Source organism: Sus scrofa, chromosome 14, assembly GCF_054392235.1.
Source record: "Sus scrofa isolate SSC_HxYL_T2T_F1_AM1 chromosome 14, Sscrofa_HxYL_maternal_Yorkshire_Landrace_v2.0, whole genome shotgun sequence".
Taxonomy (NCBI): Eukaryota; Metazoa; Chordata; class Mammalia; order Artiodactyla; family Suidae; genus Sus; species Sus scrofa.
The window spans coordinates 63,015,509-63,041,580 of NC_139396.1; the positions used below are offsets into that span (position 1 = coordinate 63,015,509).

The 26,072-nt window shown below is 46.0% G+C and overlaps 2 protein-coding genes across 4 annotated transcripts in view; both read right to left on the bottom strand.

Annotated features, from left to right (window-relative positions):
• ACACB (acetyl-CoA carboxylase beta) overlaps positions 1 to 6,308 on the bottom strand; it is a 125,016-nt gene extending 118,708 nt beyond the window's left edge. The window contains exon 1 of one of the 2 annotated variants that reach the window (XM_084992871.1): positions 6,242 to 6,308. The gene's annotated coding sequence lies outside the window, so the exon portion shown is untranslated. 2 annotated transcript variants of the gene reach the window in all.
• Positions 6,309 to 12,873: 6,565 nt separating this feature from the next.
• Positions 12,874 to 24,525, bottom strand: UNG (uracil DNA glycosylase). Of its 2 annotated transcripts, none has more exons than XM_003132925.7 (7): positions 24,320 to 24,525; positions 23,434 to 23,640; positions 22,511 to 22,606; positions 19,704 to 19,801; positions 18,818 to 18,906; positions 17,403 to 17,581; positions 12,874 to 14,076 (listed from the first exon to the last, which is right to left on the bottom strand). In XM_003132925.7, exons 1-7 carry the CDS (start codon positions 24,446 to 24,448, stop codon positions 13,936 to 13,938), a joined length of 939 nt encoding a protein of 312 aa, XP_003132973.2. In that variant the 5' UTR covers positions 24,449 to 24,525; the 3' UTR covers positions 12,874 to 13,935. The 2 variants fall into 2 exon arrangements, with proteins under 2 accessions (XP_003132973.2, XP_084851773.1); XM_084995647.1 differs by lacking the exon at positions 24,320 to 24,525 and adding an exon at positions 23,766 to 23,937.
• Positions 24,526 to 26,072: the final 1,547 nt, after the last annotated feature.

Genomic DNA, 26,072 nt, shown 5'->3' on the forward strand with positions numbered 1-26,072 from the left:
TCCTGCTCTTCCTAGGAAAACACCCTGTATATTTCAAGGCTACCAAACAATAGATGAAAGCTGTATGTTATAGAACAGTGACTGCTAATAATCACAGGAGGGCTGGTGGAAATTAAAAACCACCATCCACAACCAGCAATGAAATAATCATGTTCTAGGCTCCAACTATCAATGGCTTGTAAAAACATTTGGTGAAAGGCTGATGGGGGAACTCACAATGGAAACTGGGGTCAGTGTCACTAAAAATGGGATGACCAGACATTCTTTTCTTCTTGACATGATGCAATGAAAAGCACACAGTAACAGCTCTGGATTTGGACCTGAGGTGATTCAAGCCTCTAGACTTAGTGCTTATGAAGAGGGTCAGAGGAACATGCTAAATGGCACTTGGAGGATGTATAACAGCCACATCCAGGATGGGGGAAAGTCTATGGGACAAGCGACTCCGTTTCTTCAATAAGCAACGGGCGTTTAATAAAGGAGGGTGGTGATTCTTATAGATGAAAAGAGACAATAGGGTATTTTGTGGGTCCTGATTTAAATAAAGCCATCTAGAAGACAGCTTTGAGACCGCTGGTGGACCTTGAGCATGAACTGGATACTAGATTAAGGAAAGAGCATCAGTTGTGCTGGAGATAGTTAATCATAGCAACGGTTTTTGTGTTTTGCTTCATTTTGTTTTTGTCTTTTTAGGGCCGCACATACTGCATATGGAGGTTCCAAGGCTAGGGGTCTAATCAGAGCTGTAGCCACCGGCATACACCACAGCCACACTACCCCACGCAGGATCCGAGCCGCATCTGTGACCCACACCACAGCTCACGGCAATGGCAGATCCTTAACCCACTGAGCCAGGACAGGGATCGAACCTGTGTTGTCATGGATACTAGTCAGATTCGTTAACCACTGAGCTACAGTGGGAACTCCTGTTTTGTTTTTTTAAAGTCCCCAGCTCATTTAGAGATATGTACTAAGATATTTATCTGGCTCTGAGATTTGCTTGAAAATGCTCCAGAAAAACAGAACTCCAGGTAATAATATGTACACCAAAGTATTCAGGGGGAAATGCAGCCTGGTGTCTGAAACGTTTGTGGAATGTGTTAAAAAGCATAGATAGAGGGACAGACGAATGACAAAAGCAAATAAATTGTTAATGGCAGAATCTAAGTGGTGGGTGCATGGGTGCTCGCTGTAAAATTCTTTCAACTTTGTTGCATGTCTGAAAATGTTCATAATAAAATCTTGGAGGAAAACACAGGGCAAAAAGGTGTACATGTGAGTAGGAGAAACTAAAAGGCAGAAACTTAACAGTTAGTGAAAGCGGGTCATGAATCCCTGGGGGCTTGTGCTATTCACTCTACTTCTGAATGAAAAGAAGTTAACTTTCTATATATTAAAAAGTTTCAAAACATAAAGCAAGATGTAAGGCACCCTGCCTGCTGATTAATACTTATCAGTACTATGTGCTGGGCTCTGTACTGACCATTTCTCATTAGTATCCCATGCTACTCTGTGAGAGCAGTGTCACTAGAATCCTATTTAATGAGAAGGAAACCCGGAGTGTGAGAACTTAAACTTGCCCAGGATCATGCTGGCATTGAGCCGTGGAACAAACGTGCCCTTCTTCCTGGAGATCTGGCCACAGTGGTCCCCTTCAGTCCTGCATGCATTGGCCCGTGTTCTGGAATGTTCCTCCCCTCCCTGCCCCCATCCATGGTTATCTCTTGCTCCTTTACTGGTCTTTGGCTCCAGTGTTCCCACTGCAGACTTGCTCTGACCCCCTTATGGGTCTGTCTTATTCTCTGTGACAAGTGCTTTCCCTTTGTGTCATTTATCACCTGCTCACCTGACATATTTTCACCTATGAACTCATTCATCTGCCCCAGTGGAATGTGAGCTTCCTGAGGACAAGGACTGACTCTGTCACACTCTCCACTCCACAGTGTGGCACCTCACACATGGGAGGGTTGGCAAATAGCTGTTGGATGCACAGATGCCACATCTGGCTCAGGTGTGGCTGAGTGCCCAGCCCTCCTACCTCCTGAGATGGTCCTCCTGCCCCACTGAGTCCCAAGGGTGTGAGTGTCAAGGTGAGGTGCTGGGCAACCACCTGGATGGGCACCCTGCTCCCCCTCCCTGGGATACAAGGGACCTTGGGAGACAGAACAGCTGGACGCCCAACATCTATCCTAGGACCTTCCAGCTCTCCTTGTGCCCCTCACAGGGAAGTTATGTGCAAGATCACTGTCACTAGAACTTACTAGTCAGTGCATAATAGCCGAGACTTGGAAACAACCTAAATGTCCATCGATAGAACAATGGATTAAGAAGATGTGGTACATATATACAATGGAATACTACTCAGCCATAAAAAAGAACAAAATAATGCCATTTGCAGCAACATGGATGGAACTATAGATTCTCATACTAAGTGAAGTAAGTCAGAAAGAGAAAGACAAATACCATATGAGATCCCTTATTTGTGGAATCTAAAATATGGCACAAATGAACCTACCTACAGAACAGAAACGGACTCACAAACATGAAGAACAGACTTGTGGCTGCCAAGGGGCGGGGGGAGGGAGTGGGAGAAACTGGGAGTTTGGGGTTAGTAGATGCAATCTATTGCATTTGGAATGCCTAAGCCGTGTACTGTACAGCATAGGGCACTATATCCAATCTCTTGTGATTGACCATGATGGAAAATAATGTGAGAAGAAGAGTGTGTATATATGCATGACTGGGTTACTTGGCTGTACAGCAGGAATTGACAGAACATTGGAAGTCAATTTAAAAAAAGAAGAACCCAGACAGCTATGGTCAATTAATCTTCAACAAAGGAGCCAGGAATATAAAATGGGAAAAAGACAGTCTTTTCACCAAGTTGTGCTGGAAAACTGGACAGCCACATGTAAATCAGTGAAACTGGAACACACCCTCATACCATGTACAAAAATTAACTCCAAATGGCTGAAAGACTTAAATGTAAGACAAGACACCATCAAACTCCTGGAAGAGAACATAGGCAAAACATTCTCTGGTATCAACCTTACAAATGTTTTCTTAGGTCAGTCTCCCAAAGCATCAGAAATAAAAGCAAAAATAAACCCATGGGACCTAATCAAACTGACAAGCTTTTGCACAGCAAAGGAAACCATGAACAACAACAACAACAAAAAGACAACCTACAGAATGGGAGAAAATAGTTTCAAATGATGCAACTGACAAGGGCTTAATCTCTCAAACATACAAACAACTTATACAACTCAACAGCAAAAAAGCCAACAATGTAATTGAAAAATGGGCAAAAGACCTGAATAGACATTTCTCCAAAGAAGATATACAGATGGCCAATAAGCACATGAAAAAAAAAATGCTCAACATCCCTGATTATTAGAGAAATGCAAATCAAAACTACCATGAAGTACCACCTCACACCAGTCAGAAGGGCCATCATTAATAAGTCCACAAATAACAAATGTTAGAGGGGGTGTGGAGAAAAGGGAACCCTCCTGCACTGTTGGTAGGTATGTAAATTGGTACAAGCACTTTGGAAAACAGTATGGAGGTACCTCAGGAAACTAAATATAGAACCACCATATGACCCAGCAATCCCACTCTTGGGCATATACTTGGACAAAACCTTCCTTAAAAAAGACACATGCACCCGCATGTTCATTGCAGCGCTATTCACAACAGCCAAAACATGGAAACAACCTAAATGTCCATCGATGGATGATTGGATTAAGAAGATGTGGTATATATACACAATGGAATACTACTCAGCCATAAAAAGAACAAAATAATGCCATTTGCAGTAACATGAATGGAGCTAGAGACGCTCATAATAAGTGAAGTCAGAAAGAGAAAGACAAATACCATATGTCACTTATAGATGGAATCTAATATATGGCACAAATTAACCTTTCCACAGAAAAGAAACTCATGGACTTGGAGAATAGACTTGTGGCTGCCAAGAGGGAGGGGGAGAGAGTAGGAGGGACTGGGAATTTGGGGTCAATAGATGCAAACTATTGCCTTTGGAATGGATAAGCAATGGGATCCTGCTGTATAACACTAGGAACTATGTCTGGTCTCTTGTGACGGAGCATGTTAATGTGAGAAAAAGAATGTATACATGTTACATGTGGCTGAGTCACCTTGCTGTGCAGCAGAAAATTGACAGAACACTGCAAATTAGCGATAATGGAAAAAATAAAAATCATTATTTTAAAAAGAAGAAGTCTGAGAGTAACAGGCCTGAAACCCAGGTCTACCCAGATTTCATCTTCCTCCACCCCTTTCCCAGCAAGCAGGCTGTTGAAAAACTGACTCTGGCAACAGGGCTCTTTGGTGAATCTGGTGTAGACACACTGGGAGCTACAGAGCAGTGCTTCAAGACACCAGTGAGATTGTTGGATAATAATAAAGGCTAATATTTGTTGAGCTCTTACTACCTACCAGGCATTATGCTGTATAGTTTACTGTCCCTTTAAAGGTCTGCAGAAAACACTGTGAAGGATGTGGTCCCATCTTGCAAATGGAGATGAGGTTCAGGGGGGAGTCAGTTGCCCAAGGTCATATCATCAAGGGGCAGGTCAGGGGGCTGAAGTGTGCTGGGTGCTCTGAGGTGCAGAGAGCAGGACTTTGGGCATGGGGCTAACCTGGGCGGAGCTCTGCCATGGGTCTCTGATTGACCTGAGCCTGTCACCATGCCATGCCCAGCAGCCCCGGGTCCCTAGAATAAATGGCCATAGCCTGTCTTACTCCATGGTAAGTTTACTATTATTATAACAAAGAGATTTATTAGAATAGAATGTGAAATGTTCATGAAGTTTTCAGATAAAATGCAAGATTTCTGACCACGCTTCCAAGGTTTCCCACACTCTCCTCTGAAGGAAGAGCCCTGAGTCAAAATTCAGAGCAAAGAGTGGCTCAGTGAGTTAAGAATCCAACTACAGCTGCTCGGGTCCCTGGAAGCATGGGTTTAATCTCCAGCCCGGTGCAATGGGTTTTAAAGGATCTGGCGTTGCTGCAGCTGTGGCTTGGATTCAATCCCTGGCCAGGGAACTTCCAAACACCACAGGTAAGGCCATTAAAAGAAAAAAAAAAATTCTGAGAAAGCTTTAGAATGAGGTAGTCCCAAGTTTCTACCAGGATAAGACTTTGAGGAAACCTCTATTTCAAAAGATTAAAATGTTTATTTCCCCATAATGATCAAGTATCTCAGGTAGTGTCATACGCTAATTTCTGTCTTGGATCTGAAGGTCATGAGACTCTGACGGAGTTTACACAGCACCTGAGCAGGAGCAAATAAAACGTCTTCATATGAACATAAAATGCCTTCCCAGAGCTCCTCAAATAGTCATGACATGGGGATGTTTGCACCTCCAATCACATGATTTAGAATTGGCTGGGTTTTTTCCAGTTAAAACCCAAGGAGGTCATTAAAGAAATCTTGTAATGATCCCCGCAAGGCACAGTAAGAAGTAGAAACAGTGTAGAAAACAATGTCTATAGCTTTCAGGTTTTTAATTCAAAAACCCGCTTCCTGCTTAACTCTCCCTGCGTCCTAACCACTTATGTTAAAATAGTTCCCACATCAGGAAAGCCGGAACAAAAGGTCTGAAGGAAACAATGTCTGGGGGTGTGGTTGTAAAAGGTGAGGGGACAGCAGCTTCCAGGAGGAAGGACAGACAGAGGATTGGTCAGAAAGACGCCCCATTTCATTCTCGGCTGCTTCGGTCTTTTACTCTGTAACATGCTGTTCAAAAAAAAAAAAAAAAAAAAAAAAATCTCGTCTTTCTAGCAACACACGACCACCAGAAAAGCTTTACTCTTAGAGTCTTTTTCTTTTTCTTTCTTTTTTTTTTTTTTAATGAGTAACAGTTTGAGAGACTGGACATCTATACAAAACAGAATTCCTTACGACAGAAGTTTTGGGGACCAAAATATCCCAGGATTGCCTTTTAGGTAAAGCTGAAACCTAAACCATTTTGGTCTGTGAAACTGATGCAAGTTTGCACAGGGATCCCAGCAACATAACCATTTATAGAAGCAAAGAAAAACCTTTCATCGCCGCACATACATTCTGTTTGGAGCCCTTCAGACAGGCTTCCTGCACACAACAGGCGTGGCTGATTCTTGGGCACTTGCGCAGGCTCCTCTGGGTCTTAAATTCCTGTTCTCAAGAACGCTGTGACCCGGGGGAGTGGGAAGCAGGAGCCCACTTACCACTTACCTGGCCGCTTTTTCTTTCCCCATGTCCTCCCATTGCGAGTTGAGGCTGAGGTTTTTCCAGATTGTTTGCTGAGGACCTGAATCTCAGCCAGCTGGCTGCTCGCTGCTGTGTCTATAAATGTTAACGTTTAGATGAACTGACCCCTGCTGTTTAAAAAGATCCCTGGAGCACTTAACTTTCAAGGTCCCCAAAGAACAGGCATAACCCGGGCCAAGCGGAGAAAGTTCTGCTGTCCTCCTTTTCATCCCATCTCTTGCTTTATTTCAAAATCCCTACATATCTACGCCACGGGGGAAATAAAATCCAAGTTATCGTCAGCAACACAAAGTCATTTTGGCTCTCCTGGAACAGGATGAAAAATTTTTTTTTTTTTTTTTTTTTTTTTTGCTATTTCTTGGGCCACTCCCACGGCATATGGAGGTTCCCAGGCTAGGGGTCCAATCGGAGCTGTAGCCACCGGCCTACGCCAGAGCCACAGCAACGCGGGTCTGCAATCTACACCACAGCTCACGGCAACGCCGGATCGTTAACCCCACTGAGCAAGGGCAGGGACCGAACCTGCAACCTCATGGTTCCTAGTCGGATTCGTTAACCACTGCGCCACGACGGGAACTCCAGGATGAAAATTAACCCCGTGCAGCCTGAGGGATGTTTGAGAAATGGCTTCTGGGACAAACCCACAGTGAAAGTTTGAATGGGTTGAAACAATCATTATCAAAAGATCATCTGGCTTCTTGCCCTGGAAGAGATTTTGTAAAACCTTCTCCAGGAAGGCACCATTCAACAAAACGTTTCCTATTTTTCGTGACTTGGGAAAAAGAAACAGAAACAAAACAGCTCGTTTCCCAGGCAGGGTCAGCTGGCACTCACTAGAGCTGGTGGAGAAGAAATCCAGCCCATGCTGCTGGTACAACGTGGGCTGTAGAAGCTTGTAGGGCAAAGGTCACGTCCAAGTCCATGCCTGAATGGGTGTAGCTGAGGCCACAGAGAAGGGCATTGTACTCTGAGCAAAGGTAAGGGGACCACAGTTCAGCAGTCTTGAAGGTGGAAAAACTCAGAGGGGTGCTAAACAGATGCAAAATGATTTAAATGGTGGCTGTGCAGGCACCGCCTTCATAGCTGGAGCTAGTTCATTGGTGGGCTTGTTTTCCAAGAAGGAAGGGTTATCAAGGAGTAGACTTCTTGGAATTTTCTTCAATGGATTTGTAAGCAGGAGATGTACCTCTTGCCTGCTGCCCATGTCTTTCTGAAGTCTTAGATCAACAACAGGACCCTGGGAGAAGATCAAGGTTTTATAGGAGTTGGGGATGAATTAATGCAGGTTGGGGGATCAGCCTGTTATGGTGCTGAGATGATTATCAGGCCTACTCCCTAGAGCAGCTCAGACAACACTTTGACAGAGGCAACTCTCAAACTATAGATGTGTCCTCTTTGTTTTCTGGGAGAGCCACATGTGACAAGGGAATTTTTTTTCCTTGTCTTTTTACAGCTGTACCTGCAGCACATGGAATTTCCCAAGCAAGGGGTGGAATTGGAGCTACAGCTGCTGGCCTACACCACGGCCATAGCAATGCCGGATCCTCAACCCACTGAGCAAGGCCAGGGATCAAACCCACATCCTCATGGGTATTAGTCGGGTTTTTAACCTGCTGAGCCACAATAGAAACTCCTCAAAGAAATTTCTTAACACTCCATTTAAGCTCCCTCCCACCCCGAGGACTCTAGATAATTATGATCTGGGCCAAGTGACAATAGGCTCAGATGCCCTCCAATTCCACTCTTGTGTAAAGGACCCTTTCTGGCGGCTGTTCTCCCTGAACACTCTTGTTTATGGCATAGTATGTTCTAGAAGCCAGACCATACCTCTCCTTTCGTCACCTGAAATGACACTGAGAGGGATTTGAGAACAGAGAGTCCACAATTAAGCAAAGTATTAACCTCCTGGTCTGCCCTGCTCACCAATATTTGCATTTCCAAACATACTTCAAACATTTTAAAAACTAGGAGTTCCCTGGTAGTCTAGTGGTTAAGACTTGGCACTTTCACCCCTACCGCCCACTAATGCCCAGGTTCAATCCCTAGTTTGAAAACAGATCTCATTTACATTTTGTACCTAGCTGCTTTCACTACAATGAAGAGTTGAATATCTCCCAGAGATGGGATGACTGCAAAGCCTAAAATATTTACCATCTGGCTGACCCTTTTCAGAAAAAGTATGCTGACCCCTGACCTTAAAAGCCAAGATTGCCTTTGTGAAAATGAGGAGGAAATGTCAACTAAAGTCGGAGTGGGGAAGGCCTGTAGAGGGAACTCTCACACCTCCCTGCTCCTCATTAATTACCCCAAATAGGAAGGCACCAATTACAGGCCCCAAAGGGAGAGACAAATCTTGCACTCCCAAATAGGAAATGCAACTACTCCACTCTCCTTTCTAGAAAAGTCTTCCATCTCATATGACCCCTTGGAATATATCTCCAGATGAGATGCTGACCGATTCATGAATAACTGAAGCCAATTAGTGCTTCAAATTTACTCAGCTGAACTTTAACAGATTAGTGGCAGTGAGGGATCCAAAGCAAACTGCTGAAAACATTCCAGGATAATGAGAAACCCTGAGTTTACTGTCTGTCTTGCTTTTGTTTCCCAGGGCCATGGCTAAATTCCCCTCCGTCTGAGCTCCACTGTCTTTGCATTCAAGCTCCCAACCTAGTTGCCTTGGCTTTACAAGACAGGTCAGCTTGAGCTGGCAGAAAATTCCATCCGGAGCTAAATTGTGGCTTTCAGACCACAGTTTCCCAGATGGAAAACCCCAGCCCTTTCCTCTGTTTTGGACTCCATCCTGGGAACTGCTGACAGTTTCTATGTGTGTATGTGTATCATTATCTATACATATAGATATTAATTAAATGTGAGGTATTTTTCTACTTCTGGATGGTTCTAAATTTTTTTTTTTGAATAGCCATGCCTGTGGCATACAGAAGTTCCAGGGCTAGCAGGAGTTGGTGCTGAAGATTGAGCTGCAGATGCGGCCACAGTGGATCCTTAACCCTCTAAGCCAGACCAGGTATTGAACCCACATCCGCACAGACATTAAGTCAGGTTCTTAAACCACTGACCAACAATAGGAACTCCTAATATTAATCTGTAAAGGAGCTCTATTTAGTTGGTTTGAAGGTCAAGCACATTTAAGGACTGGGCATTCTAAACTCTCAAAAATAGAAACTAATCCAAATGCTTTTCAGGTCCATGTGATTGGGGATAAACTTTAGTAAATAAGACATTCATTTCCAGGAATCTACACATTAACACAAGTTCATCTCCATATGACAGGTGTCAGCTTTAAGAAAATGTACAAGACATAGAAGTGGGGTGGAGGAAGGAAAAGAAAAAAACCCAAAAAACCCATGATGAGCAGGACAAGTTTTCAAGTGATAGACAAGGACTTAATTTTCAAAATACACAGTTGCTACAACTCAATAACAACAACAAAAAACCAAACAACCCAATCAAAAATTGGGCAGAAGATCTAAGGAGACATTTCTCTGAAGACATACAGATGGCCAATGGGCACATGAAATGATGCTCAACATTGCTAAGTATTAGAGAAATGCAAATCAAAACTACAGTGAGGTACCAACTCACACCAGCAACATGGATGGATCTGGAAAGTATCCTGTTAAGCAAAGTAAGTCAGAAAGAGAAGACAAATGCCATATAATATCACTTATATGTGGAATCTAAAATATGACACAAGTGAATTTATCTATGAAACAGAGACAGACTCACAGACATAAAAAACAGACTTGTGGTTGCCAAGGGGAAGGGGTAGGAGAGATGGAGTTTAGGGTTAGCAGATGCAAACTATTACATATAGAATAAACAAGGTTCTACTGTAGAGCACAGGGAACTATGTCCAGTATCCTGATAAACCATAATGGAAAAGAATATGAAAAAGAACATACACACACACACACACACACACACACACACATATATATCTGAATCCCTTTGCTGTACAGCAGAAATTAACACAGCATTGCAAATCAACTATACTTGTAAATCAATTACATTTTAAAAGGGTGGGGCGTAACTGAAAATTAATAAAAGAAAACCTTAACTAAAATTGGAGTTGGGAGGATCTGCAGGAGGAGGTCTGGTCTATTACCCCAGACAGACTTAACAGACTGTCAACCACAGACCCCAACAGAAGACATACCTTGCACTACACTCTCGGACAAGAACAACTACTTAAATACTCCAGCAGGAAGATTTTCTTCCTGCCCAGCAAACAAGTCCAGCCCATGGAAACAGCAGCAGGTCAGCCAATGAGAAGCCACTGTCACTTGAACTTACTTTTCTCCAATGAACTTCCTTTTGTTATTTGACTTCCTTCCTGTAACTGCCATCCACTATGTACAACCTCTCAGAGCATCTCTGCATGCTAGATGAGATGCTGCCTAACTAATCAATCTTTTGGGGGGGGGGTGCAGAGGAGGAGAGGATATCTGGCATGTGATAGTCCCTGGACCAGGGATCAAACCCAAGCCACAGCAGGGACAATGCCAAGTCCTTAACCGCTAGGCCACCTCGAACTCCCCATGAATCTTTTTTTTTGGGGGGTGGGGTCTTTTTATTTAGGGCTGCACCCACAGCATATGGAGGTTCCCAGGTCCAATGAGATCTGTAGCCACCAGCCTATGCCAGAGCCACAGCAATGCAGGATCTGAGATGTGCCTGCAACCTACACAAGTCACGGCAACCGCCAGAGCCTTAATTCACTGGGCAAGGCCAGGGATTGAACCCGTGTCTTCATGGATGCTAGTCGGGTTCATTAACCGCTGAGCCACAATGAGAACTCCTCCCCATGAATCTTTTAATGAAGTCAGTTGGATCCTTTCACTTATTCACGTGAACTTTTGAATGCCTTTTGCTCACTTAGTAATCTAGAACTATAATCATAGCAAATCTGAAAACACGTGAAAAAGTTACAACCACACAGTTAAGAGTCAAAATTAACCTTGTTTCAGAGGTCCCTTTGTGGCTCTGTGGGTTATGAACCCAACCAGTATCTATAAGGATATGGGTTAGATCCCTGGCCTTGCTCAGTGGGCTAAGGATCTGGCGTGGCTGTGGCAATTGCAGCTCTGATTTGACCCCTAGCCAGGCAACTTCCGTATGCCACAGGTGCAAAAAGCAAAAAAAAGTCAGTTATAAGTTTGTACTTCTTTTTTGGGAGGCGGGGTATATCCATTAAGACCACTTAAGATGCTGTCCTGTGTTCTATCTAAAGTGTCTCCACACATCCAAGTTTCAGTACAATTTTTAAAAATATATTTCTTTTCTTTTCTTTTTTTGGAGTTCCCATCGTGGTGCAGCAGAAAAGAACCCAACTAGGAACCATGAGGTTGCAGGTTTGATCCCTGGACTTGCTCAGTGGGTTAAGGATCCAGCATTGCCATGAGCTGTATTGAAGGTTGCAGATGTGGCTCGGATCCTGTGTTGCTGTGGCTGTGGCTGCAGCTGCGGCTGCAGCGTAGGTTGGCAGCTACAGCTCTAATTAGACCCCTGGCCTGGAAACCTCCATATGCTGCAGGTGCGGCCCTAAAAAGACAAAAGACCAAAAAAAGAAAAAAACAAAAAAGGTGTTGGCCAGTCACTATTTAAAAAAATGTACTAAAAAATATATATGTATGATATATATACATATATATAAATATATATAGTATATATTTCCTTTTTGATTGTGGGAACTTGGAGCTTATTGCTTCCTCTCTGCTGGCAGCACCGCAATGGAAGCGGTGTTAAAGATAAATGTCATCCCCTCACTTCTCCCTGGGATAAAACGACTTCAATGCAAAGCTTAGGGGAGGACCCCAAAATTACCAGAAGACAAATTGCAAATCCGGCATCTTCATGCTGATTTTGAACAATGTGGGACCATAAAGCCTTCTTCTCAGGCAGGAGAAATGAAGGCCCAGAGGATAAGCAATATTCTCAAGTCTCCCTACCCCCCACCATGAGTAATCTGCTAATGTTCACACTGGATATTCCCTCTCACCCACTTGAACACAAGGACCCCCCAAGCCTTCCTTTTAACAGCAGGGGAGTCTAACCTTTCATCTGGAGGGCCCACCCTGGCTACTGGAACGAAGTGTCAGTGGGCCACCAGGGCATCTTCCTAGTGCCCGAGTCTCCCACCTCACGTCCAGATTCCCAGGGAAGAATGTGGGAACACTAGCTGAGGGAGAGTAGGGGAAGCTGTCCTCACAGGACCACAGGGATTGGCAGGACTGCAGCCAAGATGGGTGTGCCAAGATTCTGGAAGAAAAGATTTTTCCAGCTCTAAGAGGCAGACCCTGTCCCATCTAGCCCCCAACCCCCTCCACAGTGCCCAGGGTGCTGCTTCAGACTGAGGCTGGGCCAGCCTAGGTGGGCAGGAGGCTTCATCAGAGAGGAGGGGCAGAGCAACTGGGGAGAGGAAGGGGGAAGTGAAGAGGGGGGACTGGGGGAGGAAAGACAGGAGGAACGGCAGTGCACAGATGGCCCTTCCTATACAGTGGTTGTCATGGTGACCTGCAGGCCCAACCCAAGAGCCTATACCCCAGGTGGGCTCAGGGAGACCAGGCACAGAGTGAAACTTCAACCATCTTTTATTACCAAACTTAGCCAAGGTTAACACTTTAACCCAGCTAACAGCAAAACATCATCTCTAACAGGACCTAGGATGGAGGTGCCTAATAAAGACTGTCTCTTAAAAAAAAAGACGTAAAAAAAAAAAAATATATATATATATATATGTATATACACACACATATTTGCATAAGCATTTCTTGAAAAAGCAAAATTCACCAGTGTTAATATTAAAAACAAAAACCCAGTGATTTCAGTACAAATCCCCCCCCCGCCAAATGCCCAAAACCCAGCATTGGCAGTATATGCTGGCTCTAAAACCCCAGCTCCAATGCATCTAGGAAAAAAGCATCTGCTCTTAAAAAACAAAGAAAAAAGAAGAAACCCTTTCTCCTCCTTCCAGCTGAATTTCTATAGTTTATTCCTAGAAACACCCAAAAAGTAACAGCATAGACAAGATCCAGCTCCCTTTCCCCAGCTTCTGACTATCAGTGAAGGTTTACACCAAGGATGGTTTCTTAGCAACTCTGCCTCTATCACAGTCAGGGAATAATTCCCTAATTTCTGGGAACTTGCAAAACCTCTTCAGGCTTCCTGCAGGATCTCCGAAAGGTGACACGGCAGTGTGCCTGATGGAGACAAGAATGCCAGGCTGGGAAAAGGGGGCCTTTCCAGATAAAAACACCCAACAGCTTAAAACCTAAAGACTAAACCTACCAAGTAAAAAAAAAGGAACAACTGCCTGTACCAAAAAGGTGCTTATCTCCTGGCTTTAACCATAAAACTAAGAACACAGGCAAGGAATCCAGACCTTTTGACCTCAACTCCATTCCAAGATCCTTGACCCAGGCCCAGCAGATTCCAGACCCCAGGTGGCAGGGTGATCTTTGTGTTCCTGGCTGGATAAAGCCGCCACCTTGTGGCTGCTGTACTGAAACTGTTCCCTTCTGCATGGTGCTTAAGAATTACAGCAGGAAAAATTTCAATTTGACTTCATAACCAACAGATACTTCGACAGCAGCTTCTAGAAAACTGCTCAGAGACCCCCAACCCCGGGGTCATGGTCACAGATCCTTCCAGTTGATGGGCTGTTTGCCGGACTTCTGCAGCAGCTCGTTGGTTCTGGAGAAATGTCTGCATCCGAAAAACCCTCTGCACACAGACAGCGGGGAGGGGTGCGCTGTCTGCAGCACGTGGTGCCGCTTCTGAAAGACAAGGACAGGGAGTGAGATGGTGGGAGACACTTGGGACTTCTTAAAAAACACCTCTGGCTGTGGCTGCTCTACGACAGTACCCACTCTTAATTCTCCCATTTCTTCAGGGCATTTGTTTACCTGCCGCATCCATACAGGTCAGTGCTCCTCACTCCTTTGCCGGTAGAGCCACTGCCTGTGCCAGGCTCTGAGGATGCAGAGGACCTATGGAACCTGTAAGTGTCCACATTTTAGAACCCAGCAATCCCACAGCTAAGATGGATTTGGTAAAGGATGCCTGCCATGTTGTATGCGTGTCCAAGATGCAGGGATGAGCAGGTGCACAGCTCTCATCAGGTAAAACCTAAGATAAATCCACTGTTATGCAACTGATTAAACATATTTTCCAAAGCTTCTGACCATGCAACACTACAGTTACTAGAAGAGCAAAGTTGAGCTACATATGCTGATCTGGGAAGACCTCTAAAATATATCAAGAGGAAAAAAAAAATCCAAGAGTAATAAATGCATTAAATTTAAAAAGATTATTGGAGAGGCAAGAGAACAAGATCCAAGACACAGTTTATAGAAGTTCCTTCAGTGGAAATAGTGTAAGGCATATACTTTCCATTTTGTACTTTTCTATGCTGTCTGAATTATCATAAAAATGGAATACTTAATAATTTCTAGGGAGTTCCCTGGTGGCTTACTGGTTGAGATTCATCGCTTTCACCACTGAGGCCCAGGTTCAATCCCTGGTCTGGAAACTGAGACCCTACTTCAAGCTGCTGCACCCCACAGCCAAAATAAATTTTAAATGTCAATTGGACAGCCTGAGTTCAAGTTCTGGCCCTGCAGCTCAGTAGTTACGCAGTGCCAGGAAAGTCACCGAATAGCCCAAGGCCACACTTACTTCACTTTTCTGTGACCTAGGAGTCAGAGCTGTGCCCATCTCAGCAAGATGCCATGAGGAACAAGGGCTGGAACTCGGGCCAGGTGTTCAGGGCCTGGTGAGAGGCAGGCCCCTGAACGTGTGTGCTGTGCTGGGAAGAACACTGTGCTCAGAAGGACACGTCAGCCAGCCTTGGGAGAGGAAAACCACCCTGAGCTGGAGGGGACAGGGGGAAGCAGGAGGTTCCAAGGCAGGCAGGGAGGGGTGGGCACTGGGAATAAATCCCAGTGGTTTGGGGGCCTAGGGTTCAGAGTGGCAGGCAGGGGCCACCCCAAGACGCCAGCTCATCACTCAAGTCGAGGCCTCTGAAGGTTCCCAGCAAGATGAGATGGGGCTGCAAAAGTAGGCAGGGGGGTGGGCGTGAGAGAAGAAAGGCATTCACAAATGACTGGCTGGAGGAGGAGAGGGGGAAAGGGGGCAAAGAGCAGAGAAGGGAAGGGAGATAGGGGAGAGGAAGAAGGAGAGGGGGTCAGGAAGGATATGTGGTTTCTGGTTGGCCAACTGGGTAGATGGCGGTCCTTTTATGGTTTTTTTTTTTTTTTTTTTTTTTGTCTTTTTGCCATTTCTAAGGCCCCTCCCGTGGCACATGGAGGTTCCCAGGCTAGGGGTCTAATCGGAGCTGCAGCCACCGGCCTGCACCACAGCCACAAGGTCTGATTTGACCTCTAGCCTGGGAACCTCCATATGCCTTGAGTGCAGCCCTAAAAAGACAACAACGACAAGAAAAAAAAATTCCAACTGCAGTGGCTAAGATCACTGTGGAGGTGCAGGTTCACTCCCTGGCCTGGCACAGAAGGTTAACAATCCAGTATTGCCACAGCTGTGGCTCGGATTCAATGTTTCAACCCCTGGCCCAGGAACTTCCATATGCCATGGATGTGGCCATAAAAATTTTTTTAAATTAATCAAAAAGAAAGAGAGAGAGAAAATAGAGTAGCTAACTGACATGTGAGTAAAGCCTATAGCCCTGAACTGGATGGCTGGCTTGGAACCCTGACACCTGCCCCTGTGGGCTGCATGGATCAGCATCTGAAGCTCCATTCGCTGCCACTGTGGGAGTGACCTCATCTCCCTGAGCCCCGACACAAAACATTATCAATGTATCTCCCCCCACACCCCTACCAAAGGCTCCCCAGCCTTTGCTGCCATTAGGTGAGATCCTACATGGAAAGTGCAGGACTTGCTCCCGACACTGGGCAGGGGGTTGGCACGTTTGCACATTTCTTTTTTTTTTTTTTTTTTTTTTTGCCTTTTGTCTTTTGTCTTTTTGGTTGTTGTTGTTGTTATTGTTGCTATTTCTTGGGCCGCTCCCGCGGCACATGGAGGTTCCCAGGCCAGGGGTTGAATCGGAGCTGTAGCCACCGGCCTACGCCAGAGCCACAGCAACGCGGGATCCGAGCCACGTCTGCAACCTACACCACAGCTCACGGCAACGCCGGATCGTCAACCCACTGAGCAAGGGCAGGGACCGAACCCGCAACCTCATGGTTCCTAGTCGGATTCGTTAACCACTTCGCCATGACGGGAACTCCTGCACATTTCTGATACATCAGAAACTCCTGCCAGGTGCCCTCAGTTAGTCCCTTCACTTCCTGGAGTGCTTAGGCCGACTTCTGCCCCCACCCTCACTGCCCAATTCAGTGCCTCCCAGGAGCCCAAGCTAAGGCTCCTCCTGGCCTCCTTCCCTCCTAGCCCTCGAACCCTCCTCCACTGCAGTCCTCAGGCAACCAGCATCACCTCCAGTGGGTTAGGCATCCTGGAGAGAAATGCTGGGGCCCATTCCATAGGGACAGCAGGATTGGGATGGTTTTAGGACAGAGCCAAGACGGGTTAAGGGGATAAGGGAAAGGAGAGGATTTGAGGATAGCTTCTGGGTTTTAATCTCACCAACCAGGTATATATATGCAGGCATTTCAGTAAGTAAATGGAGGACCTGGGAGGGTGGAAGCTGAGGAGCTGGTCAGTGGAGTCGGGCTCAACGATCAGAGCTTGGGTTTAGGAATGACCACTGAGCATGTTGTCATGGAAGGAGTGGAATTCTTCATGTTTTCTATGCACCCTCAAAGTTCTTGGAAGCAAGAAAGGTACTTCATCACTTACTGAATTGTTATGTGAATGGATCCCGGGGACCGTGTATCTTTCTCTGCAGGTGGCAAGTTTATGTCAGTGTCACCAACTGCATTTAATCAGAAGTTGGCCAGCTGCTTTCCTCACACACACCCTTATCATTTGTTTGAATTCTGTTCAATTTTTGACAGAGAAAACCTAACCCTAATTATCACAGTCTTAAGAGAAAAGTAAGTTTCATTTTAACACATGGACCGCATAACAGGGGTTCCTAGAATTCTCTAACCTCATTTAAACCGTTTTTCTAAAAATGACATACCCTGTCAATGGCACTGCCTTTCTTCTGAGCATAAGAGCCCCAGAGCAAGAAGACAAGACCGTTGGCGTTCTGGTTGAGCCAGGACACAACTGCATCGGTGAACTCCTCCCAACCTCTCTCTTTGTGCGAATTGGCCTGATGTGCCCGGACTGTAAGCACAGCGTTGAGCAGGAGAACACCTGTGAACACACACCAAGAAACTGGTTTGGGGAGGCTGAAACAGGTTGGCCCAGACATGCAAGAACAGGCTCACCATGTGACAAAACATCCTGTTTTGATGGAATCTGGCAGCCCTGGGAGTCAGGCCGGGAGAAATCAGACACAACTGGTGATGCCTCTGGGCAAGGGTTGTTTTTACCTCTGCACTTTCAACACCATTACACATATGTTATAGCCGTCGGTGGAAAGAATCATTAAAAAATATATGTATCCTAAAGAGTTCCCGTTGTGGCTCAGTGGTAATGAAACCGACTAGGGTTCATGAGGATGCAAGTTTGATTCCTAGCCTCACTCAGTGGGTCGGGGATCTCGAATTGCCATGAGCTGTGGCGTAGGCCGGCAGCTGCAGCTCCAATTTGACCTCTAGTCTGGGAACCTCCATATGCTGCAGGTGCGGCTCTTAAAAAGAAAAAATAAAGAAAAATAAGCCCAGAAAATAGCAAAAGGAGACCTTGTTCCCTGGGTATAGTCTATTTGCTTAAAAAGGAGGAAAAAGAATACTATAGATAGGTATTCAACACACACAGCTCAACCTGTGTATCGAAATGAGAAAATAGAGGCCACCTTCTGAAGGGTCAGAATTAAAGAATTAGATGGGTAAATGCAAAATATGAATGATAAGGAACCAACTTTTCTTTAAGGTTATGATTAAGATGTGAAAAACACTGGCTTAATCAACTATACGTCAATAAAAATTTTCTTTAACAAGGATGTGGGAGAAAAAAAACTTTTTAAATTGAAAAAAAAATTTTTTTTTTTTTGTCTTTTTGCCTTTTCTAGGGCCGCTCCTGCGGCATATGGAGGTTCCCAGCCTAGGGTCTAATTGCAGCTGTAGCCGCCAGCCTACACCAGAGTCACAGCAACATGGGATCCGAGCTGCGTCTGCGACCTACACCACAGCTCACGGCAATGCTGGATCCTTAACCCACTAAGCAAGGCCAGGGATCGAACCCACAACCTCATGGTTCCTAGTCGGATTTGTTAACCACTGCGCCATCACAGGAACTCCGAAAAATTTTTTTTAAAAAAGAAAAATATTGGTTGCAGGATAAGTGAGGTACATTTTTGTTTTACATAAGCTTAGCCATTTTATTAGAACGCTCTAGTTCTTCATGAGTATTTCTTAAAAAGATAATCAAGCCAAACAGAAAAGAGGAGAAATTCATCCAAAACACATCTAGGGGTGGTTGGCTTACCTTGCTTGGCCCATCCAGACAAATCTCCATGACCAGGATGAACGAAACCCTCTATGTCTGTAGAGAGCTCTTTATAAATGTTTTCCAAACTGAAAGCAAGCCAGAAGAAAAAGAAACAATAGAACCTTAAGTACAATTCTGAAAGTTCAGGACCCTCCAGCCCCAACTCCCAGGGGAAACACTACCGCTACCATCCCGTCTGACAGGCACACCTGCCAGAACTCTGACTCCCGTCTGTGCTTGGATTTAGGGAAGGACACTTTGGAAAACCTAAGCAAATTACTCTAGGAGTTACTACCCACCTCCCAAGCAATGGTTTAGAAATTAAATCTTTAATAAATTTATTATATTTATAAATGACATGTAAAATTCTCCAAAGCAGGGGTTCTTAACCAGGGGTGATTTTGCCCCTTCCCCCACCAGGGGACTTCTGGAAATGTCTGAAGACATTTTTCTTTTTTTTCTGTCTTTTCAGGGCCGCACACACGGCATATGGAGGTTCCCAGGCTAGGCCAGAGCCACAGTGATGCCAGATCCGAGCCACGTCTGCGACCTACAACACAGCTCACGGCAACGCTGGATCCTTAACCCACTGAGCAAGGCCAGGGTTTGAACCCAAATCCTCATGGTTCCTAGGACATTTTTCAATGTCACAACTGGGGGGGCGGTGCAGCTGGCATCCAGAGAAGGGTGCTGCCAAGCATCCTACAACACACAGGGCAGCCCCCCACCAAAGACCCAGTCGCAAAGGTCAGCAGTGCTACAATGGAGAAATCCTCCTCCAGGAGGCTAGACCAAGCCCACAAACAGGTGTACCTGCAATCTGAAAAACATGCAACTGAAAGTAATCACGACCGGGGCAGCGCCATCTGTAAAGCTTTCATACCTGGGCGGGGGCGGGACAGGTCTCTGAACGCTAAAGCAGAGCCCGTGAGCTTGATTGGGTCCGTGATATGGATCCTGTCCCAGGATGACCACCTTCACCTGTGAATATCAGTTGGCAAGGATCAAATATAGTAGCAAGCATGTCTGAAGGAATGCCTGGATGGCTGGCAGACAAGGGTAGCCCCCTCCTGACCCAACTCAGAGTCCTCAGAAGGGAGGTGACTGAGCACCATTACTCTGCATTAGGACTTCCTTCAGTCACCTGCTGCACTGCCCCCTTCCTTCTCTGACCTGGGTGTTTGAACACATTACCGTCAACTTTGCTTGCATTCCCTTCACTTTCCCTCCAATTTGACCCCTAGCCTGGGAACTTCCGTATGTCACAGGTATGGCCCTAAAAAACAAACAAACAAAAAAATACGCCCTTGTCACAAACACAATCTCCAGAAACATACCAAGGGGTCCACCATCTGCCAGCCATCCTATCCCACCCCGATTCGACCATTTAGAATCACCTATACAACTAGGCTCACTGTACTCATTACCCTACATTTTGGTGTTTCTTATACCATAGGTTTGGGGCACCCTTTAAGTCAATAGAGTTCAACCACTGATGGGTAGTCAGCTTGTTTTCCAATTGTTTCCATTACAAAAAATAACACAGTAAACGTCCTACTACATGTTGTAGGCCACAAGGGAAGTCCAAGAATCCTAGTATCTTTATATACTACTGCTTTTATTTCTATGGATTAGATTCAAACAAGTGGAATTGCTGGTCAAAGGTAAATGTATTTTAAATTTTCATGGACATAAACCAAATTGCTTTTCAATAAGTTTTAGAAATCAAATTCCCCCTCAGTAGTGTTATGAAGGTGCCTGTTCCCTTGGACAGGTACACCCTGAAGATACTGTGTGTTTCATTCCAGACCATCTCATTAAGTGAACATTGTAATAAAACAAGTCGTGAGTTTTGGTTTGCTAGTGCATACACCATAGTCTCTTCAGTGTGCAATTACATTATCTCTTAATTAAGTACATACCTTAATTAAAAATTAAAAACCATTTTGTTGCAAGTTCTCTTGTGTTATAGTGGATTAAGGATCTGGCGCTGTCACTACTGCGGCATGGGTTTGATCCTTGGCCTGGGAACTGCTATGTGCTACAGGAAGGGCCAAAAAACAAAACAAAGACAAAAAAACAAAACCAAATAGACCAACTTTATTGCTAAAAATTGCTAACCATCATCTGACAATGAAAGGTAGCCACAAACCTTCAATTTGTAAAAAACACGCTGTGAAGCGCAGCAAGACAAGATCTGCCTATATCCTCTTTTGAGATGGAGCCAGAGGAGAATGTCACTGTCATGAGCAGTGTTGGAACACTGCTGGGCCTTTTGCTCTCACACCCACCTACCTCTCTTCATTCCCATGCTTCTGCTACATTGTTTCTTCTTAGAATCTTCTTCCCCAGCTAACATACAGTTTATCCTTCAAAACCCAGCTTCAGACATTTCAGTGATCAGGTAGCTTTCCTGGGCCTCTCCAATCCTACTGCTCTGTTCATACTGCCTTCAGCATGTTCAGCATGTTCCCCATCATGAAGCAAGCCGGGAGGCTTTCCAGTTTTGGTCCTGGAGGAGCCAGGTAACTTCCCAGATCCTCCCCACGCTCATCTGCAAAGAAGCCCCTCTGGGCCACTTGATCCTCAAAAGTTTCATGCTCTTTTCTTCTTCTCTCTTTATGATATTGATTGTTGGTATTCAAAATGGGACATATTTTAAACAAGGAGCAAACGACTGAATTTCACAGGACCTAGTTTTTTAAAACTCTGTAAACAAAGTGCTATGTTTTAAGTTCTATGTTCTAAAATGAAACTGTGAGGGTTGCTAAGTATTAGGGATGGCAGCCTTATCAAGACAGCTTCTGCAACAATTTCGCTTCTCTCTGACTTAAGGGATACTTATTCAGTCATGGATTCCTGCCCTCAGCTTACAAGATGGGGAAGAAGAAAAAGGAACACCTCCAATGTAAGCAGACACTAAAGGTTTAGAGGAAACCCACATTGCAAAGGTCATGGGGGACAGGCTGCCAGGAGGTGCTGGAGATAGATCTAGCTGGTTTTCAAAAGACAGACATGAGGAGGGGGTCGCTGCCCTGTCCAACTCCAAAGTTAAGAGAATGGGAAGGGGAGGTGAGGCTGGAAGCAGGACATGGCCATATTTTCATTCTCAGCTTTCAAAGGCCGTACCATGTGAGGCCATAAACCAGTTTCTGATGTGACCAGAGGCACCAGTAAGCAGCCACTGTACTCAATGAACGAAGCAAAGAGGGATGTGTTAACAGGAGATGTGTTCAGGCCAGAGGTCAAGAGCTTGAGAGCCTCAACTGCAAAAGCCGGTGTCAGACAGAAAGAACATGGCAGTTACAAGTCAAGGTGGGCTCGCAAACAACATGCTAACAAACGACTTAACTGCTTCCTGCCTCAGTTCCCTCACCACCACCACACCACCTCACACTGGCATGGGGTCAGTTTCAAGATAAAATAAAACACAAGAAGTGAGAGCATTCAGACACATGGCCTAGGTACGTATTTTTCTTACCTTTTTTTTTTTTTTGCTACATAAACAACACAGGGTAAAAGTTAAAAGAGTGCATGCAGGCTAAAATATAGCCCACCAATCTCACAATTGTACTCAGTATATTTATTACTGAATAATGAACAATGGATTAACTCCAGTATCCCTAACTAGGAAATACTCTTTGAGTACTACTCATCTTTCAGTGAAATCCATCCACAACTGGTACTTACATCTCTTATGTCACACATTTGGGTCCATGTGAAGACTTGGTGTGCGGGGGGGTAAACGGTGTAACGTTTTCTTTCTTCTGCAACAAATCCCATAAGCTGATGGAAAAATAAACTGGATTTACAATCAGATTCTCGCTAGAAGGCATAAGAATTCAATAAGAAAGCGTGCAAAGGGAGTTCCCGTCGTGGTGCAGTGGTTAACGAATCCGACTAGGAACCATGAGGTTGCGGGTTCCGTCCCTGCCCTTGCTCAGTGGGTTAATGATCCGGCGTTGCCATGAGCTGTGGTGTAGGTTGCAGACGCGGCTCGGATCCCGCGTTGCTGTGGCTCTGGCGTAGGCCGGTGGCTACAGCTCCGATTGGACCCCTAGCCTGGGAACCTCCATATGCCGCAGGAGCGGCCCAAGAAATAGCAAAAAGACAAAAAAAAAAAAAAAAAAAAAAAAGGCGTGCAAAGAAAGCTATTGGAAGAGGTAGTATCTAACTCTTTGCCAGGTTTTACATCTAAATCCTGCTAAGAAACAACAACAAAAGTACCTGCTTCCCAAAGACTGTTCAATTCCCCTCCCTTTACTTGGTCTAGCTCAAAGTTGATTGGCCTACCGGCCTCAACAGCCTGTGGATGCAAACCCCTCCCTCTTTTTTTTTTTTTTAAAGGGCAGGCTTCCTTCAGTCGGGTTTGTGGTTTTACTATGCCCCTTTCCTGGAAAGCAGACTAACCAAAGAGGTTAAAAGAAACTATGTTATCTCAGTCTTTTAAAGACCTTTAACTGTGCAGTTGAGAAACATCATGGCTGTATTTTTCCCTTTTAGCGTAAAAAGGACGCTGAACGAGGAAAAGGAGATCACGAAGGCAGTATCCTAAAACGTAGGCTTGGCCTGCTATATGAACAAGATAAAGGGCCCGCAGCCTGAACGATTACCTTTATAAAATATGGTTTCCCGAACTCGCCGCTGAGGTGCTTCTTCCAACTCTCACCAAAACCCACCGGCACGTTGCGCGCTGCAAGCCTGAGCAGCGCAGCGGCCTTGTTTCTCTGGATTCGGGCCAACTGCTCGGGGCTTAGTGGCGACGAGGGCGGCGTGCCGGGCTCCTCCTGCCCTGTCCGGATCTTCTTGACGGAGCTGGCCTGCAAGTGGTCCCCGCAGAGGCGGGTCACCAGCTGCAGAAGGCCTCCCCCAGGGGCCCGCAACTTCCGCCCCCAACCCAACAGCCCAGGGCAAAGAACACCCATTCGTAGGGTTTCAGCCCTACCGCGTAGGTCTGTGCAAAACCGGACTCTGGGAACCCAGAGCTGATCCCAGTTCGGCACTAGCAGGCTGGTGCCCCAGATTTCGAGTTTGGCACCAAAACAGGGCGGGAGAATGGCTAGAAGAGGGACCGCGGCGTTCCGGGAGGAGCTCGCGGGGAGGCGGGCCGGGCACCCAGACGCCCCGCCTCCCCGCGGGTCCCGCCACTCGCGTCCCCACGTGGCCTTTTCGCGGCAAAACCTCTCCTCGAGGGCCCGCCCTCCCTCCTCTGATTGGAGGGCCGGCCCAGCAGGGCCGCCCCCTCGCTTCTGAATGGTGACATGGTCCCCGAGGGTCGCCCCCATTGGCTGATCCCTCACCATGGCCGCCGTCTGGGCACCAAGGCGGCTGTTTTGAACACGTGGAGGCCCCAGCTTACCCAGTCAGGGATACGTTCCTGCAACTCCTAAGTCGCGCAGGGGCTGCCAGCCTCCTCGCCCTCATCACCCTCCTCACCCTCTTCGCCCTCCCTTCTCTCCCCTGCCCCCGGGCCCATAAGCGGCCCCCGCCGCGCCTCACCGTCACATCCCCATTCTCGACTACTGCAGCCACGCCAGTCCCCAGGTCTTCTGGTTCGGGGCTGCAGGCACGTCGCTTCCCGGAGGCATTCGGGGAGAAGAAGGAGTAGAGCGTCTTCTGGCCAATCATACTGGAGCCGAGGAGGGAGCGAGAGCGCGACGCCAGGAGACCCGCGAGGTTGGCGCCAGCTGGAGCGATGAGCAGTTGGCGCCAACCGGCCCGCGCATGCTCCGACTTGCGGTCTGGGCGGGGGGCTGTGGAGGGTCTAGTGCGCATGTGCGGGAGGGGCTCCTGAGCCCTGGCCCTGGGGCAACATGGGGCTGTGAACTGTTTGGAGTGGGCGGGGCTCCTCGGTTCGATTCAGTTCTGTACTTTGTTTCTTTATTCCTATTCATTTTACCTCTGCCTTCGGCAAGTCCCTCCACCTCTCAGAAGCAAAAAGAAGATAAAAGTACCTTCCCCTAGGGTTGTTGTGGGAATGAAATTAGCATTCAAGTTTTGCATTCAAAAACATTATCCAATTTTCACCACCTGTTTTACTGACGACAAACTAAGGCCCAGAGGCCCAACCTGTAAGGTTTGGGGGAGACTTTAATAGAGGTTAGGACGATTAAACTTAAAACCAGTCACCCTCCCAAAGGCACCACCATTCACCCCCAGTACCTGCAAGTCTCTTCCTTTCTCCGGGGAACATCCAAACCATCACATGTAGTCTTCTTGGTTATGTCTCCAAAATAAAGTCAAACGCCGCTCTGTCTCCTGGCTACTACCAAGTCATCTTTTTTGAAATGTAAACTACCCTTTAATAATCCCCAGGTTAAAACTGTATAGTTTCCAAACATGCCTGGAATGAAATCCCTGCTTCTTACCCTGCTGGTAAGGCTGCTGACACCCCACCCCCGTCCCGGTGACACGATGAAGCTGGCTCTCAGCATATTCACAGGCACCCCTTGTGTGGTCTTTACACCTTGCACAAACTGCCTCTCTATCTGGAAAATTTCAGGTCTCAGCTCAAGACCCCACTTTCAAAGGGCCTTCTCCTGCCCCATTTTCTAGCAGGTCACTCTATTTGTAGCTTCTGTTCTTTCTAAAATTATTTATTCTTTCCTTGTTTATTTCTGTCTCCATCTCCAAAATGTAACCTGTGTGAGGGCAGGGACTTTATCCTTGCTACTGTTGTGTTTCAGAGCCTAGAACAAGGGGCTTGATGTGTAAGAAGAAGAGAGGCTCTTAATTTTCAATTATTTTTCAAATGATAAAATAAAAGCCACTTTGAAAAATTTCACAGTGCTGTATAAAATGACACATACACTTACAATGTGCCCCTGCGATCCCACTCCTGTGTATTTACCCAAGTTAAATTAAAATCTATATTCAGGAGTTCCCATCGTGGCGCATGGAATTGATTCTGACTAGGAACCATGAGGTTGCAGGTTCGATCCCTGGTCTCCATCAGTGGGTTAAGGATCTGGCGTTGCCATGAGCTGTGGTGTAGGTCGCAGACGGCGACTCGGATCTGGTGTGGCTGTGGTGTAGGCTGGCAGCTGCAGCTCCGATTAGACCCCTAGCCTGGGAAACACCATATGCCATGGGTGCGGCCCTGAAAAGGCAAAAGACAAAAAAAAAAAAAAAAAAAAAAAAAACTATATTCACACAAGAGTTCATACATGAGTGGATTATTTGTATTTTCCCCAAACCGGAAACAACCCAACGTCCCTTAAGTGGCAAGTGGGTGAACAAACTGTAGGTCATA

Coding starts and splice junctions, on each gene's coding strand:
- UNG (XM_003132925.7), bottom strand. CDS start 24,448: ATGATTGGCCAGAAGACGCTCTACTCCTTCTTCTCCCCGAATGCCTCC. Junction 19,802..22,510: donor AAATGTGTGACATAAGAGAT/GTAAGTACCAGT, acceptor TGATATTCACAG/GTGAAGGTGGTCATCCTGGG. Junction 14,077..17,402: donor AAGGCAGTGCCATTGACAGG/GTATGTCATTTT, acceptor CTTGTCTTTCAG/AAGCGGCACCACGTGCTGCA.